At 39.8% G+C, this 15,812-nt stretch overlaps 1 protein-coding gene across 1 annotated transcript in view; it reads right to left on the bottom strand.

Annotated features, from left to right (window-relative positions):
• ninl (ninein-like) overlaps positions 1-15,812 on the bottom strand; it is a 79,337-nt gene that overhangs the window by 59,555 nt on the left and 3,970 nt on the right. The window contains exons 2-4 of the mRNA XM_041789484.1: positions 12,909-13,122; positions 12,589-12,685; positions 8,086-8,285 (exon numbers count right to left, since the gene is read on the bottom strand). Coding sequence (XP_041645418.1) covers positions 8,086-8,285; positions 12,589-12,685; positions 12,909-13,091 — 480 coding nt within the window. The 5' untranslated portion in view covers positions 13,092-13,122. The remainder of the gene's footprint in view (positions 1-8,085; positions 8,286-12,588; positions 12,686-12,908; positions 13,123-15,812) is intronic.

A 15,812-nucleotide genomic window follows, 5' to 3' on the forward strand; every position in this document is an offset into this window, starting at 1 on the left:
ATAACAGTTGTTGTTTTTCAGGTTAAATAATAAATATGGGTATCACAGATTAACTGAATCATGGAGCATGGTTTCTCTGACCTCCATGGGCCCCAGTTTGTCCCCAAATAGCTCTCTCCTTTATCCGCCCTCAATGGCAGCCTTGGTACTCGGGCACGGTGCACAGGAGATGTGAGTATTACCGTGCCCAGGTACGCATTGATTTGGGTCAAGAGGGATCAGATTCAGGTCCCTGATGAGAATCCATCCATTTATTTTCATTTCAGCCCAAGTAAAGCCAAGTCTTGTGTAGATACAGTAGTGTTTATTTCAGTGATGGCAATGGAGTCAAAGACATAACAAACAAACAGGACAAAGCATTAAGAACTCTAACCTCAGCATGTTTTTATACTGTAAACAGCAGCTGGGACTCTCTCTGCTTAAGCCCTTTATATAACAGACTAAAGTCTGAAAATGTGAAGCATTTCCAGAGATTTCAGCTGCTGGAGCTGAATAAAATCCACAGAGAGTGTGAGAGAGTGTTACAGTATTTAATCTGGGGGAATGAGAGAGCAGAGTTACATAAAAATCTCTTCAATATTTAAACAGAAAGAAACTCTAAATAAAGATCAGGGTCTCTGATATAACTACACAAAGGCTGGCTCTATTTAACGCTGAAGACACAAGCAGGGCTGGTTTAAGAAATGTGGAGGCCCCAGGCAGGGACCGACAGGAGGCCCTTTCCTTTTATCTGCAATCAACCATGAGGAGGGACCCAAACATTCTGAAGCATCTCATACAGAGAACAACAGGACATATCCAAACGGTAAATCTGAATCCCAAAACAGCCAGCAGTCCTTCATCAGCTCTAAGAAGAGTAGATATACCAAATATCTCCACCTTATGCTGGCGTGTGCTTTACTGGCAACTTCTGGAAAGTTGGTGGAACTGATGAGGAGGGGAACCTTAGCCCCTCAACAGCAGTGTTTGGGGTAACGCGTTACAGAGTAATCTGTTAGAGTACTTAGATTACTTTTTTTATTGTAACGAGTAACGTAACACATTAGTTTTAAACTTCAAGTAATCCTGTTATTAGTTACATTTTCATAAAAGTAATCTGTCACTAAAAGAAAACCCCCAAATTTCCTCTCTCTTCCGTGGCTTCAAAAAGAGAGAAAGGAAAAAAAAGGACACTCCTTGATCAGAGCATCTGCTCTGTTTGGCCTTCTCTCTTCCTGTAGTCACATCGGCACATAGTGCCATGCCAGTGAAAGGTAAACATTCTGTGCCATTACGCACACATTATTAGCTTCTTGAACCAGTGAGATGACAGAGAGGACAGTATGACACTGTGGTAAACTGGGATTATCACCATTATGTTGGATTTTTGATGAAAGGGACAAGAACAGCATCATGGTGAAAGCTCAGTTTGCTTTCATTGAATCAGTCGTTCCAATTACATGCTGTTATTACGAACAGCATTTGAGTGATTTTGTCTGCCTCTGCTCAGCTTGCTGTCAGATTGTGAGTGTGTTAAAGAGCTGTAAAGGTTTTCCTGTCTGTTAGCAGCGTTCTTAGGCTGCAGAGATACAGATTATGGGCTGTAAATTAGGCTGTACACTGGCATTAGAGTCTGCACATTCAAATGCAGACGTGTGGACGTTATCTGTTGTTTTTAAAACTACCAATCCAATCCAATCCACTTTATTTATATAGCACATTTTATAAAACATTACATTTACCAAAGTGCTGCACAGTGAGTAAAACAAGCAAAAAAAAAAACCACAGTGAACATAAAAAACATCATAAAATATATAAAAACTTCATAGGGACTAAAAACAAGCTTAAAAAGAATCACCCACACACAGTAGGGCAAATAAAAACAGATAGAAGACACACAGTAGATCACACAACTCTCATGCTGAGTTAAAAGCCAAGGAATAAAAATAAGTTTTAAGACATGATTTAAAAGTAGGTAAGGTGGGGGACGTTCTGATTTCAAGAGGTAGCTCATTCCACAATTCAGGTGCGGCAACAGAGAAAGCTCGATCACCATGGGTCCACTGCAGAGTGGAACGAGTGGCCAAGGTGTTTTAGTATTTAGAAACACAGAAGTACTCTAACACATTAGTTTTAGAAGTAGGTAACACAGTGACATAAAAAAATTACTTTTCTCAGTATGTAACGCAGTAATCTAACAAGTTAGTTTCAAAAGTAACGCTACCTATCACTGCTCAACAGCTCACCCACCTTTCCAAGTGACCAACTATGCACAACATTTCCAGCTCCAGCTGTCCTCTGCCTTTAGAGATGTCATCAAACATTTCATCCTAGCCTCTGAAGATTATTTCAACAAAGCATACAAACCTTTCCATCCTTGCCATTAAATATGTCAGCAAAATTTTAAAACATTCCATCCTTTCCTTTGAATATCATTTCATCAAAATGGATAAAACATTTCCTCCTTCCCTTTAAATATGCCATCAAAAGTTATAAAAAATAGGGATGCACCGTTCAACTTTTTTTCAGTTACGATCTGATTACTATACATATGTGCCGATACTGATATATATATATATATATATGTATATATATATTTTTTTACAATTATTATTGTTGTTGCTATAATGTGTGAGGTTACATGAGGTTGTAGTAAACCAACCAGCTCCTCTTATTACAAAGCAAAAATAAATAAATAAATAAATAAATAAATAAATGAACTGAATTTAAATGTATTCAAACACATTTATTTGAACTACTACAAAATAATAAATATCAACATTATTCAAAAAACAACAACAACTGAGTATAAGTTCAAAACAACAATGCTTATCCTAAATGCTCTTTAATGAACCTAGAGACTGCTGTAGCTTCAGTTAATGGCCGCAGCCTTCCTCTCTGACCCTTCACTGGATGTAAACAATAAGAATGTCGGCGGTGGCTAAGCTGTTAGCATATAGTAGGAAGACCGCTGTATGACAGTTTTCCAAAATAGTAAATGGAAATAAATTGGTATGTGGGCTGTTGAGGGTTAAGCTCACGTATGACTACTCACCTGAAGTGAAACTAGGCCAAATATTAAAGCACGGTATTAATCTGTAAAGAGGAACGAAGGCCGGCAGTGCTAGCTTTCAATGCTGGCCATACTGTAGAGAGTATATCAGGCTAACGTCACACCCACTTTGTGTTCTCTCATTTTTAGACTAGTTTTGACTATTCTAAATATAGATTTATGTTTTATCAACTAGGTAATTATACCGCTAAGAACATTCTAACAAATACTAGCTCAGTGGCACTCAGACTGTTTTGTCTTAGACATGCGTTCATGGTCTACTGCAAACTGTAGGATGGATTTGGATTGGTCACTTGGATCGGCGCCATCAGTCAGATATCCGATCTATTAATTACGTCCATATTAGACCCGATACCGATATTGGATCGGATCGATCCCATCCCTCTATAAAACATTCCATCTTTGCCTTTGAATCTGATTTCATCAAAACATATGAAAAATTCCATCCTTGCCTCTGAAGATGATTTCTTCAAAGTTTTTAAGACTTCCATCCTTGCCTTTAAAGATGATTTCATTAAAGCTTATGAAACATTCTATCCTAGTCTCAGAAGATGATTTCATTAAAGCTCATAAAATATTTCATCCTTGCCTTTGATCATGTAATAAAAGCTTTTAAAACATTCTGTCCTTTCCTCTAAAGAAAATGTCATCAGCATTACAAAAGATTCCATCCTTACCTCTGAACTAGAGCTGGGCAATTAATCAAAAAATAATCGAAACCGACATTTAGAGCATCTAACCGACGTAAGTCTGCAGTGTCAGTTATTTCAAGTTTTTCCTCTTTTCTTGGAAAAATTTGACTTTTTAAGATAAACATTTTCATTCCAGCTGATGTCTGTTTTGATTTCAAATGTTTCAATGAATAACAAGAAATTGTTCATCTGTGCCTGTTCCTTTCAGTTGTTTGTTCTAAAATTATACAGATATTTACAGATCAAACAAGAGTTGGAGGTGGAACGATCGTTCATTAATCATAACCAAGGTAAAAAGTTCATTTAATTGCGATTTTTATTTTTGCCATAATCGCCCAGCCTCACTCTGAACATGATTTCATCAAAGCTTATAAAACATTCTATACTTGCCTTCAAAACATAATCAGATATTGTAAAACACTCTATCCTTGCCTTTGAAGCTTATTTCATCAAACATAAACATTCCATCCTTGCCTCTGAAGACTATTTCTTTAAAGCTTTAAAGACATTCCCTCCTTGCCTTTGAAGATGATTTTATTGATGCTTATAAAACATTCCATCTTTGTCTTTGAAGATGGTTTCATCAAAGCATTCAAAACATCCTATCCTAGTCTCTGAAGATGATTTTATCAAAGATTTCAAGCCTTGTTAGGATTTACATTTCATGGGTGAATCTGTATCGATCATGCTGTATCACTTCATTCAGTGCTCTGTTTCTCTGTGCATCACCACGCTCTGTTAGGCTCCATGTTTGTACATGTGCATGGTGGGGTTATTGTAACTATATTTATCATATATCAGGCGTTGAAACTGAGACTTTTTACCATTTCGTGAAAAATATTGGCCCATTTTGAACATCTCAAAAAAGTAAGGACAGGGCCATGTTTACATTTTTCCCAGTTTTTCTCAGATTGGTGAATCTCTTTCCATTTTTACTTTTGAGTAACTCTGCCCTTCTAAAATGCTTCTTTTATACCCAGTCATGTTACTGACCTGCCCCATCCTCACTTTTTAGATGTGTTGCTGCCATCAAATTCAATTCTTTGAATAACATGAGATGAAGGTTTGAACCTGGGCTATGAAGTAGAGGATGGTGGATTCAGCATCAGTGAGGCGGTTTGTGGTCATGTTTCGGACTCTGTTGAGGAACAATAATCCAGCTGCTGCAGCCAGAAGACAAAGCGAGTCTTTCAATCTGCACACAGACCAGCTGAGAACAGCTGAGAGGTTCCTTTTCCACAAAAACAAACGTGGAGATCATCCCGTAGAAACGGAATGATGCATCTTTGATCCTCAGCCAAACCAGCTTGGACTGTCTGCCAGCAGCCACATTCCTTACAATCCCACTTCCTGAAAAACCTCCAACGCCCCCAAAACCACCAAACCTCCCCAGCAGGCTCCTCCCCCCCCTCCCCCCTTCAGGTATTCAGCAGAACAGCAGTGAGTCTGGATCAGTGAGACAAACCAAAGTCAGCAGCACAAAAGCACACAATGAGTTTCATTCACGCAGAGAGGCCAGTCTGTAGAAACACAGCTGGAGTCAACGCCTTTTTATTTACTTTATAATCATCCATCAGAGGTCAGAGAACGGTTTAACCTTGGTCTTCTTAACTAACCAACAGGACCAGGTCCAAGGGAAGGTCCATCAGAATTCATAGAGTGGTTTAACCTTTGTCTTCTTAACTAACCAGCAGGACCCAATCCAAGGGAAGGTCCATCAGAGGTCAGAGAGCGGTTTAACCTTTGTCTTCTAAACTAACCAGCAGGACCCGGTCCAAGGGAAGGTCCATCAGAGGTCAGAGAGCGGTTTAACCTTTGTCTTCTTAACTAACCAGCGGGACCCGGTCCAAGGGAAGGTCCATCAGAATTCAGAGAGCGGTTTAACCTTTGTCTTCTTAACTAACAAACAGGACCCGGTCCAAGGGAAGGTCCATCAGAGGTCAGAGAGCGGTTTAACCTTTGTCTTCTTAACTTACAAACAGGACCAGGTCCAAGGGAAGGTCCATCAGAGGTCAGAGAGCGGTTTAACCTTTGTCTTCTTAACTAACAAACAGGACCAGGTCCAAGGGAAGGTCCATCAGAGGTCAGAGAGCGGTTTAACCTTTGTCTTCTTAACTAACCAACAGGACCAGGTCCAAGGGAAGGTCCATCAGAGGTCAAAGAATGGTTTAACCTTTGTCTTCTTAACTAACCAACAGGACCAGGTCCAAGGGAAGGTCCTTTAGAGGTCAAAGAATGGTTTAACCTTTGTCTTCTTTGACTGACCTGAAGATCCACCAGAGAGGAAGGAACAACCGCCATGATGGCCTCCTGGTGGTCCGATGGTAAGAAGCCTCCTCATAATGGGGAATGAAGGGGAGAGCTGTCTGAGCCCAGCAAAATGGAGTGTCCATGGAGGTCAGGAAATTCATGGTCCATTGTAAAGTTGGGCTGTAATAACCATTTTGTAATTTTATTTTTGCCCAAACAGTTATGCTTCTTATCAAATCAATATATGCATTATTTATCTATTTATGCTGTAGTATACTGCCTTATTTTAAAAAAAAACACAATCCCATGAAAGAATTAAAATAGGTTAAAGGTGGAAAAAAAATGGCCAGAAAAGGTGGTGAAATGGAATTCCAAAGGTAGAGGAAATGGGTCATAAAATGGGCAGGACAAATAGTGAAATGTGGTTGAAATTGGCCAAATTGGGTATACAAAGTGGTGAAAAGGTGTTAATAGCAGCAAAAATGGGTCACCAGAGGTAAAGAGGAGTGGAAAGTGGCAAGGGAAAGGGTTAGGGCAAGAGGGAAACACTCCTAGCCGGTTCTACCCACTATTCCAAAAGTTAACAAATATAGTCTACTAATTCTACTAATTGGCAGAAATGGAGGGCAAAATGCCTCAACATCATTAGTTTCACCAACATTCCATCCTCTGCCTTTGATGATGTCATCTTTTCAGGTCTTAAATAGACTTTTAAAAGATGATGTCATCAAAGTTTATAAACACCCCATCCATGTCTCTAAAGATGATGTCATCAAAGTCTATAAACACCCCATCCATGGCTCTAAAGATGATGTCATCAAAGCTTATAAACACCCCATCCATGTCTCTAAAGATGATGTCATCAAAGCTTATAAACACCCCATCCATGTCTCTAAAGATGATGTCATCAAAGCTTATAAACACCCCATCCATGTCTCTAAAGATGATGTCATCAAAGCTTATAAACACCCCATCCATGGCTCTAAAGATGATGTCATCAAAGTCTATAAACACCCCATCCATGGCTCTAAAGGTGATGTCATCAAAGCTTATAAACACCCCATCCATGTCTCTAAAGATGATGTCATGAAAGCTTATAAACACCCCATCCATGTCTCTAAAGATGATGTCATGAAAGCTTATAAACACCCCATCCATGTCTCTAAAGATGATGTCATCAAAGCTTATAAACACCCCATCCATGTCTCTAAAGATGATGTCATCAAAGCTTATAAACACCCCATCCATGTCTCTAAAGATGATGTCATCAAAGCTTATAAACACCCCATCCATGTCTCTAAAGATGATGTCATCAAAGTCTATAAACACCCCATCCATGGCTCTAAAGATGATGTCATCAAAGCTTATAAACACCCCATCCATGTCTCTAAAGATGATTTCATGAAAGCTTATAAACACCCCATCCATGTCTCTAAAGATGATGTCATCAAAGCTTATAAACACCCCATCCATGTCTCTAAAGATGATGTCATCAAAGCTTATAAACACCCCATCCATGTCTCTAAAGATGATGTCATCAAAGCTTATAAACACCCCATCCATGTCTCTAAAGATGATGTCATCAAAGCTTATAAACACCCCATCCATGTCTCTAAAGATGATGTCATCAAAGTCTATAAACACCCCATCCATGTCTCTAAAGATGATGTCATCAAAGCTTATAAACATCCCAGCCATGTCTATAAAGATTATTTCATCAAAGTTTAGAAACATTCCATCCTTCAAACCAGCTACATCCCTTCTGCTATTGTACCAGTCATTTAAGCATATTTTAAACATACACCTCACACCTCATGCACACCTACAGTGACTACATCTAGCAGCCCATTGGAGCAGGGGGGCACCCAGGCTGTTAGTAAAGGAAGGATGGAATGTATGTTATTAATGTAAAAGTGGAACATCACTGATCGAAACAATGCATTAAATTTGAAAACATCCACTAACTGCAGGGGAAACTGAAGGAGTGAGAAAAAGAAGCAGGAGTAGGTAAAGTTGAGAATTTTTCCATTCAGGAAATAAAACCTTTGAAGGTTTATCCCAGTTTTAGGACAACATGAATCAGCATCTTACCTCCACACTCTCCAAAGATGTCGACCTCCTCAGTTTGGCTCTGCGGACGCCAGGTGACAAGTCCGTCGGCTCATTTCTGGATGGCAGCGAGTCCTCAGAGTCGCAGGTCAACCCGGCATCAGGCTTATTGTCGGGACGGGAGCGGCGGCCGTAACGCTTGGTCCCCTTCACAAACTTTGGCTTCACCTCCTCTGGAACAACTGCAGAGAGAGACGAGCAGACTCGGTGAGACAGGCGGGTCGTATGTAGGTCAGCAGAGCTGCAGAGTCACCGCAGAGACTCAGAGCCAGAAACAGCCAGCAAATGAAAGGGTGAGCCAAAATCTGTCACACAGGAATCCTCTGAAGCCAAAACAGGCCTTCAAACAGACACAGACCAGGACAGGACCCAGAGGCCAGCACAGGGCCCAGAGAGTAGCACGGTGCCCCCACAGACCAGCACAGGGCCATCAGACCAGCACAGGGCCCAGAGACCAGCGCATACAGAGAGCTTCTGGACTAACAGGAAATACACCTGGACTTCCATCAAGCCCCTTCTCTCCCTGCTTTAGCTTACATAGCAGGGCTGGAACAACTGGTCCTGTTAATAGTTATCTTTATAAACGAAGAAAAGTTATCTGAATTATCTGAGGTTACTTTGGGGCCTTCATGATGCCACAGTCACAGTAATTATATGATTATAGACAGGTGCATGGTGGTCGTCTCTGAGTCAGTGATTATTTCAATATGACATTATAAGGAAAAAATAATCAAGAATGCTACAAAAAGCTTGTTTTGGTTCATTTAGATTAATTTTGACCACCTGGAGAGTGCAATGAGTAAATTGATCTTGAAAAAATGTGCAGGTTTTTTTTTCTTTTCTCTTGCTTCCCCCAATGACTAATAGACTGGTCAGTAGGTGGGTGTGATTTCCATGGTTGACTACAGGCCTAATAATCAGATGTTTTAAAATTACTTACAGTAAACAGTCTGTTTTTGAAATCTCTTTCGGGAAAAAAGGTTCAAATTTAGTTCTGCTACATTTACAGCGTGTATTTTCTGTGCAGCTCTGCTGCTCTTTTAGAACCATCTGTTTTTGTGGTACGGAGTCTGCACATCTACTTACTTTTAAACGGTAATTAGCTCTCAGCCTGCAGTAATGAGTAAGGATGAAGATCAACACCCGTATCTGTCAAGACCTGCTTCTGTATTTTTCAAAAGGTTTTAACTTACAGGTAATGCTTTCGAGTCTCACAGGCTCTGTACTGCGTTTTGTGGTATTACTGGTGTAAAAACAAACATCAGTTCTTGCAGGGGAACTTAACCTATTTCCTCTAAGAAAGACCGAGAGTCAAACTGCAACCAGGCCCCACATTAAAGCCAAGGTTGTGGTTCACTCTGGTCTCAACTCTTTACGCAGATAATTTAAAGTCCTCCACCCAAAATGTACCAAAAATTCCTCCCTTAGTCCTTTCCTCTCCATTTTGCCTAAACCCTGAAAAAAATAAAAACATTACACGAAAGGTGGGAGTAAAAGGACAGGAGAGGAAACCTGCAGTGATGAGAGAATCTGACTGCTCTTACACCAGGACAGGGGTCATCAACTCCAGTCACACAAGGGCCAGCTTTTTCCTGACAGACTATGCAGGTTGGAATAAGCTAAACTAAAATCAGTAGTTTAGTCTAATTCAGTAGTTCTTAACTAGTTGTGTCACGGGACCCATCATCAACTCCTCAAGGAGAATTATGACCCAAATTTTGGAGATCTTTTTGATCAATCAGATGTATTTAATAATAATAGTGGATTTTGGGCCTAAAACAGTACAACAGGTGTAAAAAAACATGGACAGGACAAAGTAATCATGTTTTATAGGTTCTCAGACAATTTGGCACAACTTCTTTTCCAGGCACACATCTGTGACCCAAAGAAAAGGGCTTTGTGACCCACATCTGGGTCCTGACTCACCACTTGAGAACTGCTGGTCAAATTAACATATTCTTGTAAAATATTATTTCTTTTAAAAATGAATGGAACTTTAAGCTTTTAACAGTGATGCCAAATATGAGGCTTTTCCATTACATGGCGCGGCTCGGCTTGACTCGGCATGGCCGCCCAGTGCAGCAGGGGATTTGCTTTTCCACCACAACTGACCTGCCTGTTTGAGGGTCCAACTAGAGCTGATGACACAGTGTTATCAGCCCTCCTCGATCTCTCTACACAGTCTGGTCTGAATGACTTTACATCGTTTTAAGGCAAAAATCTAACTGTAGACCGACAGCGCTGCAAGCTGCTGTTTTCACATTCTCTCTCTCCCTCCATCTACAATCAGTACAAGAACAATAGTTCAAGCTTATCATCAAAGGAGAGAATTTTCCTGCAAATAAGTTAAAAACAGTCTCCTTACTATCAGTTTGTGGGTCTCTAAACAGCAGAAAATCAACACAATCATATTTTTGGATTGGGCAGTGAGAACGGCATGCTTTACTAGTGCCAGAATAAATTAAAGACAGACTCCGTCATGGCCTAAATGTTTCAAACATCTCCAGCATTTTAAAAAGTCTAGAATTCATTTGTCTACTAGATTAACCCTAGTACAGAATCATTTAAAAAATTCCTCGGTCCAGACGGTGATCCGGATCACTCCCAAAATCTAATCAGTTCTTCCTTATGCCATTTCTCACATTTCCTGAAAATTTCATCAAAATCAGTCCATAACATTTTGAGTTATGTTGCTGACAAACAAACCAACGAACTAACAAACCCTGCCGATCACATAACCTCCTTGGCAGAGGTTAGGGAGAAGGGGAAATGGTCATATTTCTGTTATTAGTAGGTGCAGAGAAAGGTGCATTCCTGGATCTGTGCCTGGTCCTTCCTGATGTCACTCATCAGAGTGAGAAGCCGTGTGCAACTATCGGACCTAGAATGCACAAAAATCTCAAGTTTTGGTCTTGTGTCATAAATATTAAATCAAACAGCGAATGCTTACACCGCTGTAACAGAGCTATAGACAGCTGGAGCAGAGGCAGAGATAAAACGTACCTCCCCATCTTCCCGTGGGATAAAAATTTATCATGGAGGGTTATCAGTAGCAGAAGGGGGTAAATCCCCCCAGCAAATCGGACCCCGCAAAGCGCTCGACATCGACACGGCACGCTTGATTTGAGCGAAGCTCACCGCGGCGCGGCCAAACTTGTGATTGAAATGCAAATAAGCACGGCTTGGTTTGACTGGGCGCGGCCAAAAGCCGAGGTGGAAAAGCCCCAATACTTATTACCTCTTATGTCCTTATCACCTATACTGAAGCTCGCCACAAGGGTGCAATTGAGATATTTTAGCTACATATTTCTGGAGCTCTCTTCATGTCTTTTACTGAATTTGATGCTCATAAGCTGTGCCGTGATTGGTTAAATACACATGCAGGAAACAGATCTTTTGTGTAGATTCTCAGGAAGGAAAAATTCACTCCTTAAAATGTAGCTTTAATCATGAAATGAATGATAATATTTGTTTACCATGTCAAATTACAAAAATAAAATACCTATTTCATTCTTGTTTAAAAATTTGCTAAGTTGAAGGTTTTATTTAAACTTCAAGAAAAAAGTTAAACAACAGAATGCCATATTTTTTCCATTTTAAATTTTTCTGAATTGTATTATCCTCCAGGGGCCGGATAGGAAGCCATGGGGGGGCCTGATGTGTCCCTTGGGCCTCCGGTTGATGATCACCACACTAGGAGGATTTTACAGATGTGACGTGGGTTTACAGTGTAAACACTACAACCTGACGCTGATGGACTACAAAATGCAAATCTATCACTCGGTACGTTCTCCTTGTTGTTCAGTGCAGTGAATGAAATGTGAAAACTCTGGGATAAATATGAGCTCATTAAGGTCTTATATCTCTACAGGATGAGGAACTGTCACTGTTAACATCTAGAACAGCTGAAAGGTTTAATATCTCTGAATCTGAGCTTTCTTTATAGTCAGTAAAAGTTGATTAATGATATTTTAGTCCTTTATTTTACAACAGTTTAATTTATTCTCTACCTATCCATTCTATCTTTCATTCTCTCTTGTTTCTAAGTTGTTTATTCAAGTCTACTCTGGTTCAATCGTTCTTTCAGCTCGTTGTTAAAGCAAGAAGCTCTCTTCAGCAGATATGCTGAGAAAAACAGAGGCAGCTTTTCAATTCACATCAATGACTGAAGGACTGTACTGGAAACACTTCAGAATAAAAGACTGGTGTAAAAATGAGGGTAGTCTGACCACAGAAACAAACCAATCAGGCTTTTACTTTGAAAAACAGACTGTAGGTGTACCAGGATACACTTTTTCACCAAGCTGGTTCTAGGGCTAGTGCTTAACCTAGACTGGTTCTTTGTTTTTCTACAGCAAAAGAACTGGCTCCAGAAGAAGCAGTTCCAGCGTGGAACAGCAGTGAAGTGAGATCTGACTGCAGCATACAAAGCAGACAAATTTAACTTGAGTGAATGGACTTAAAAATAGACATCCTCTGTCTTACCTGGCTCCAGGTAGCTGCTGTTGTCCTCTGATGTGCTGAAGTCCAGAGAGCGAGACAGAACAGCCACGAAGCCTTCCTTAAACTCCTCAAAGTTCACCTGAGGACACACAGAGGTCATTTAAGGTCAGCAGAGAGGTCATTTAAGATCAGCAGAGAGGTCATTTTAGGTCAGCAGATAGTTTGACGGTAGATTAGAAAACACGGGCAACGCCACTAAACAGGAAGTATCTATCCATCAGACCAAACTGTTGTGTATGTCTGTTGTGTACCTAAGTTGTTGTGTATTTATGTGTGTCTGTTGCTGTGTATGTATACTGTACCCTGGAGTAGGTGCGTGTTCCCAGCAGCGTGTCCAGCAGCAGCGGTAGGTGAGCGTCCAGCTGAAGTTTTCTACAAAGCGCCGTCAGCTCATCACGGTCTAGGAAGCCAGTCGCCGTGGTGTCGCAGCTGTCAAACTCAGCCCTCAGCTGAGCGACGTAGTGGCTATGCTCCGCCTCCTCCATCACCAAACATCACGCTGCAATGCCAAATTAGCTGCAGGAGAACCGCCACAGGTTAATGACGTTTATAACAGTGTTAATTTCATCGACTAATACTATGACTAAAACTATTCGTCGACAGCCTTTTTTCCATTACAAAAACTAGACTAAAACTAACAAAAACAGATCTGTGATGACTAAAACTGACAAAAACTAAGTTTAGTTTTTGTCAAGATGACTTAAACTAGACTAAAATGTTATCTAGTTTTTATCGGACATTTAAATCCATGATATTTCTCAACTGTAGGTAACTCTGGCAAATAAACAATGCAGCTGTAGCTATTCTGCCTCTCAGCTGTAGAAAGCAGGGACCCCAGGTTTAGCAGGGTGCAAAAACACACTACCATGATTTGGTACCAGATTTAGGCAAGAAAATAAATGCTTGGACTAAAAGTAAAGATTAAAATGTGAGGACTTTTTATGGACTAAAACAATTTTTTTTTTAGTTTTCATCAGCTAAAGCTAGACTAAAACTAAAAAGGGTAGAAATGACTAAAATGTGACTAAAACTAAAATACATTTTATTTAAAGACTAAAACTAAGACTAAAATTAAAAACAGCTGCCAAAATTAACACTGGTTTATAAAGAATTAAATTTTAGAAAAATAAAATTACAGTTATAACAGATAACAGAGAATACAGAGATCATTTTGTTTTCAGAAAGACAAGTTTATGACATTTTAAATCAGTTGATCTACAAGTGGGCAATTCTAGCACAACCTCACAAACTTCCGAGGTGCATGGAGGATGAAGAATGTCATGAAGAAAACAGAAATCTCCAGCAACACTTGTAGTTTAGATCAATCTAATAAAGTTGTTCTTTTTCTGTTTTCTTCAAATCAGTGTATCTTAACTGGTCTGGCATTAGGACCCTCCAACTGTTCCACAAAGAGAAACTGTGACCCAAACTTCTGACAAATGTGTCAGTCAGATTTATTTATCAAAAGACAGGGCTGTTTGAGCCCCAGATAGAAATATGACAGAACAAAGAGACTAACAAAATGAGAAAAATAATATCAAATAAATAACTAGAAAAGCACTCGGAGAGTGTGGAGACCTCCGCCATTAGCTCTATCTCCCAATAGTACAGAATCCAGATGGTGATCCGGATCACTCCCAAAATCTAATCAGTTCTTCCTTATGCCATTTCTCACATTTCCTGAAAATTTCATCAAAATCTGTCCATAACTTTTTGAGTTATGTTGCTAACAAACTAACTAACTAACTAACAAACTAACTAACAAATAACCCCTGCCGATCACATAACCTCCTTGAGGTAATGGTAACATGCATGGGAATTAATCATAGAAGACTTATTAAAGTTTCTGTGAAAAATCTGATAAAATCCCCAAATTTTCCAGGAAGACTCCCAATCATTCCCACTAAAAATTCCTGAGATATTACTGGAGAAGACTTCTGAAAGTTTCTGGGAGAAGTCCTGACAATCACAGCTGAAATCCGCTAAAGTTCATTGTGAAACTTTCTTAGATTTACAGGAAACGTCCCAGAGAAAAGCACCGAAAGAAAAATGCCCAAAAATATCTAGGAAACTTCCTGAACCTTTCAAAGAACATCACCTTTGGTTTCCACGAAAAACTCAAAGAGAAAATAATCCTTTGAGTTTGGAGAAATTCTTGATGACAACTACTGAATTATTCAGTTTAAAATGTTGAAAAGCAATTTTTTCCCATTCTGCTACCTTAAAACCCTTACAAAAACACTTAATAGACTCCTAGACACATTTTCCAGGTACTCATTCACGACCCACTGGAAACAGCTCAACGGCCCACTTTTGGGTCCCAACCCACCAGTCGAGAACCCCTGTTTTAAAGTAACTGTATATGTGCTGTTGTGTTGTTCAGACTTGGCCTGGGCTTGCCTTGGTCACAAGAAAAGTCCACCACTGATTAAACATATAGGCTAATAAAAGTTAACATGGAGTTAACGTTAATATGGAGCAGCAGAGTTATCATCCACAGCTGTCATACTGTGGGCCTGAGTCTTCATGTCTGGTGGATCTTATCCTCACCATAAACCTCACCAATGGTGCCTGAGAAATCTGAAATATTTCCTGCAATCACTACAGATACCAGAAATATGTGAGGGAGTAATCACAGCCTCTGACAGGGTTATAAAGACGAGGAGAACAACCATTAAACGGACAGAAGTCAAAACAATAACTGACGGAAGTCCAATCATTAAACGGACAGAAGTCCAATCATTAAACGGACAGAAGTCAAAACAATAACTGACAGAAGTCCAATCATTAAATGGACATAGTCCAACCATTAAACGGACATAGTCCAACCATTAAACGGACATAGTCCAACCATTAAACGGACATAGTCCAACCATTAAACGGACATAGTCCAACCATTAAACGGACAGAAGTCAAAACAATAAACGGACAGAAGTCCAACCATTAAACTGACAGAAGTCCAACCATTAAATGGACAGAAGTCCAACCATTAAAAAGACAGAAGTCAACCAATAAAAAGACAGAAGTCCAACCATTAAACAGACAGAAGTCCAACCATTAAATACTCAAAAGTCCAACCATTAAACGGACATAGTCCAACCATTAAACGGACATAGTCCAACCATTAAACGGACAGAAGTCAAAACAATAAACGGACAGAAGTCCAACCATTAAACAGACAGAAGTCCAACCATTAAACAGACAGA

This window comes from Cheilinus undulatus, linkage group 6 (genome assembly GCF_018320785.1).
Source record: "Cheilinus undulatus linkage group 6, ASM1832078v1, whole genome shotgun sequence".
Classification (NCBI taxonomy): domain Eukaryota; kingdom Metazoa; phylum Chordata; class Actinopteri; order Labriformes; family Labridae; genus Cheilinus; species Cheilinus undulatus.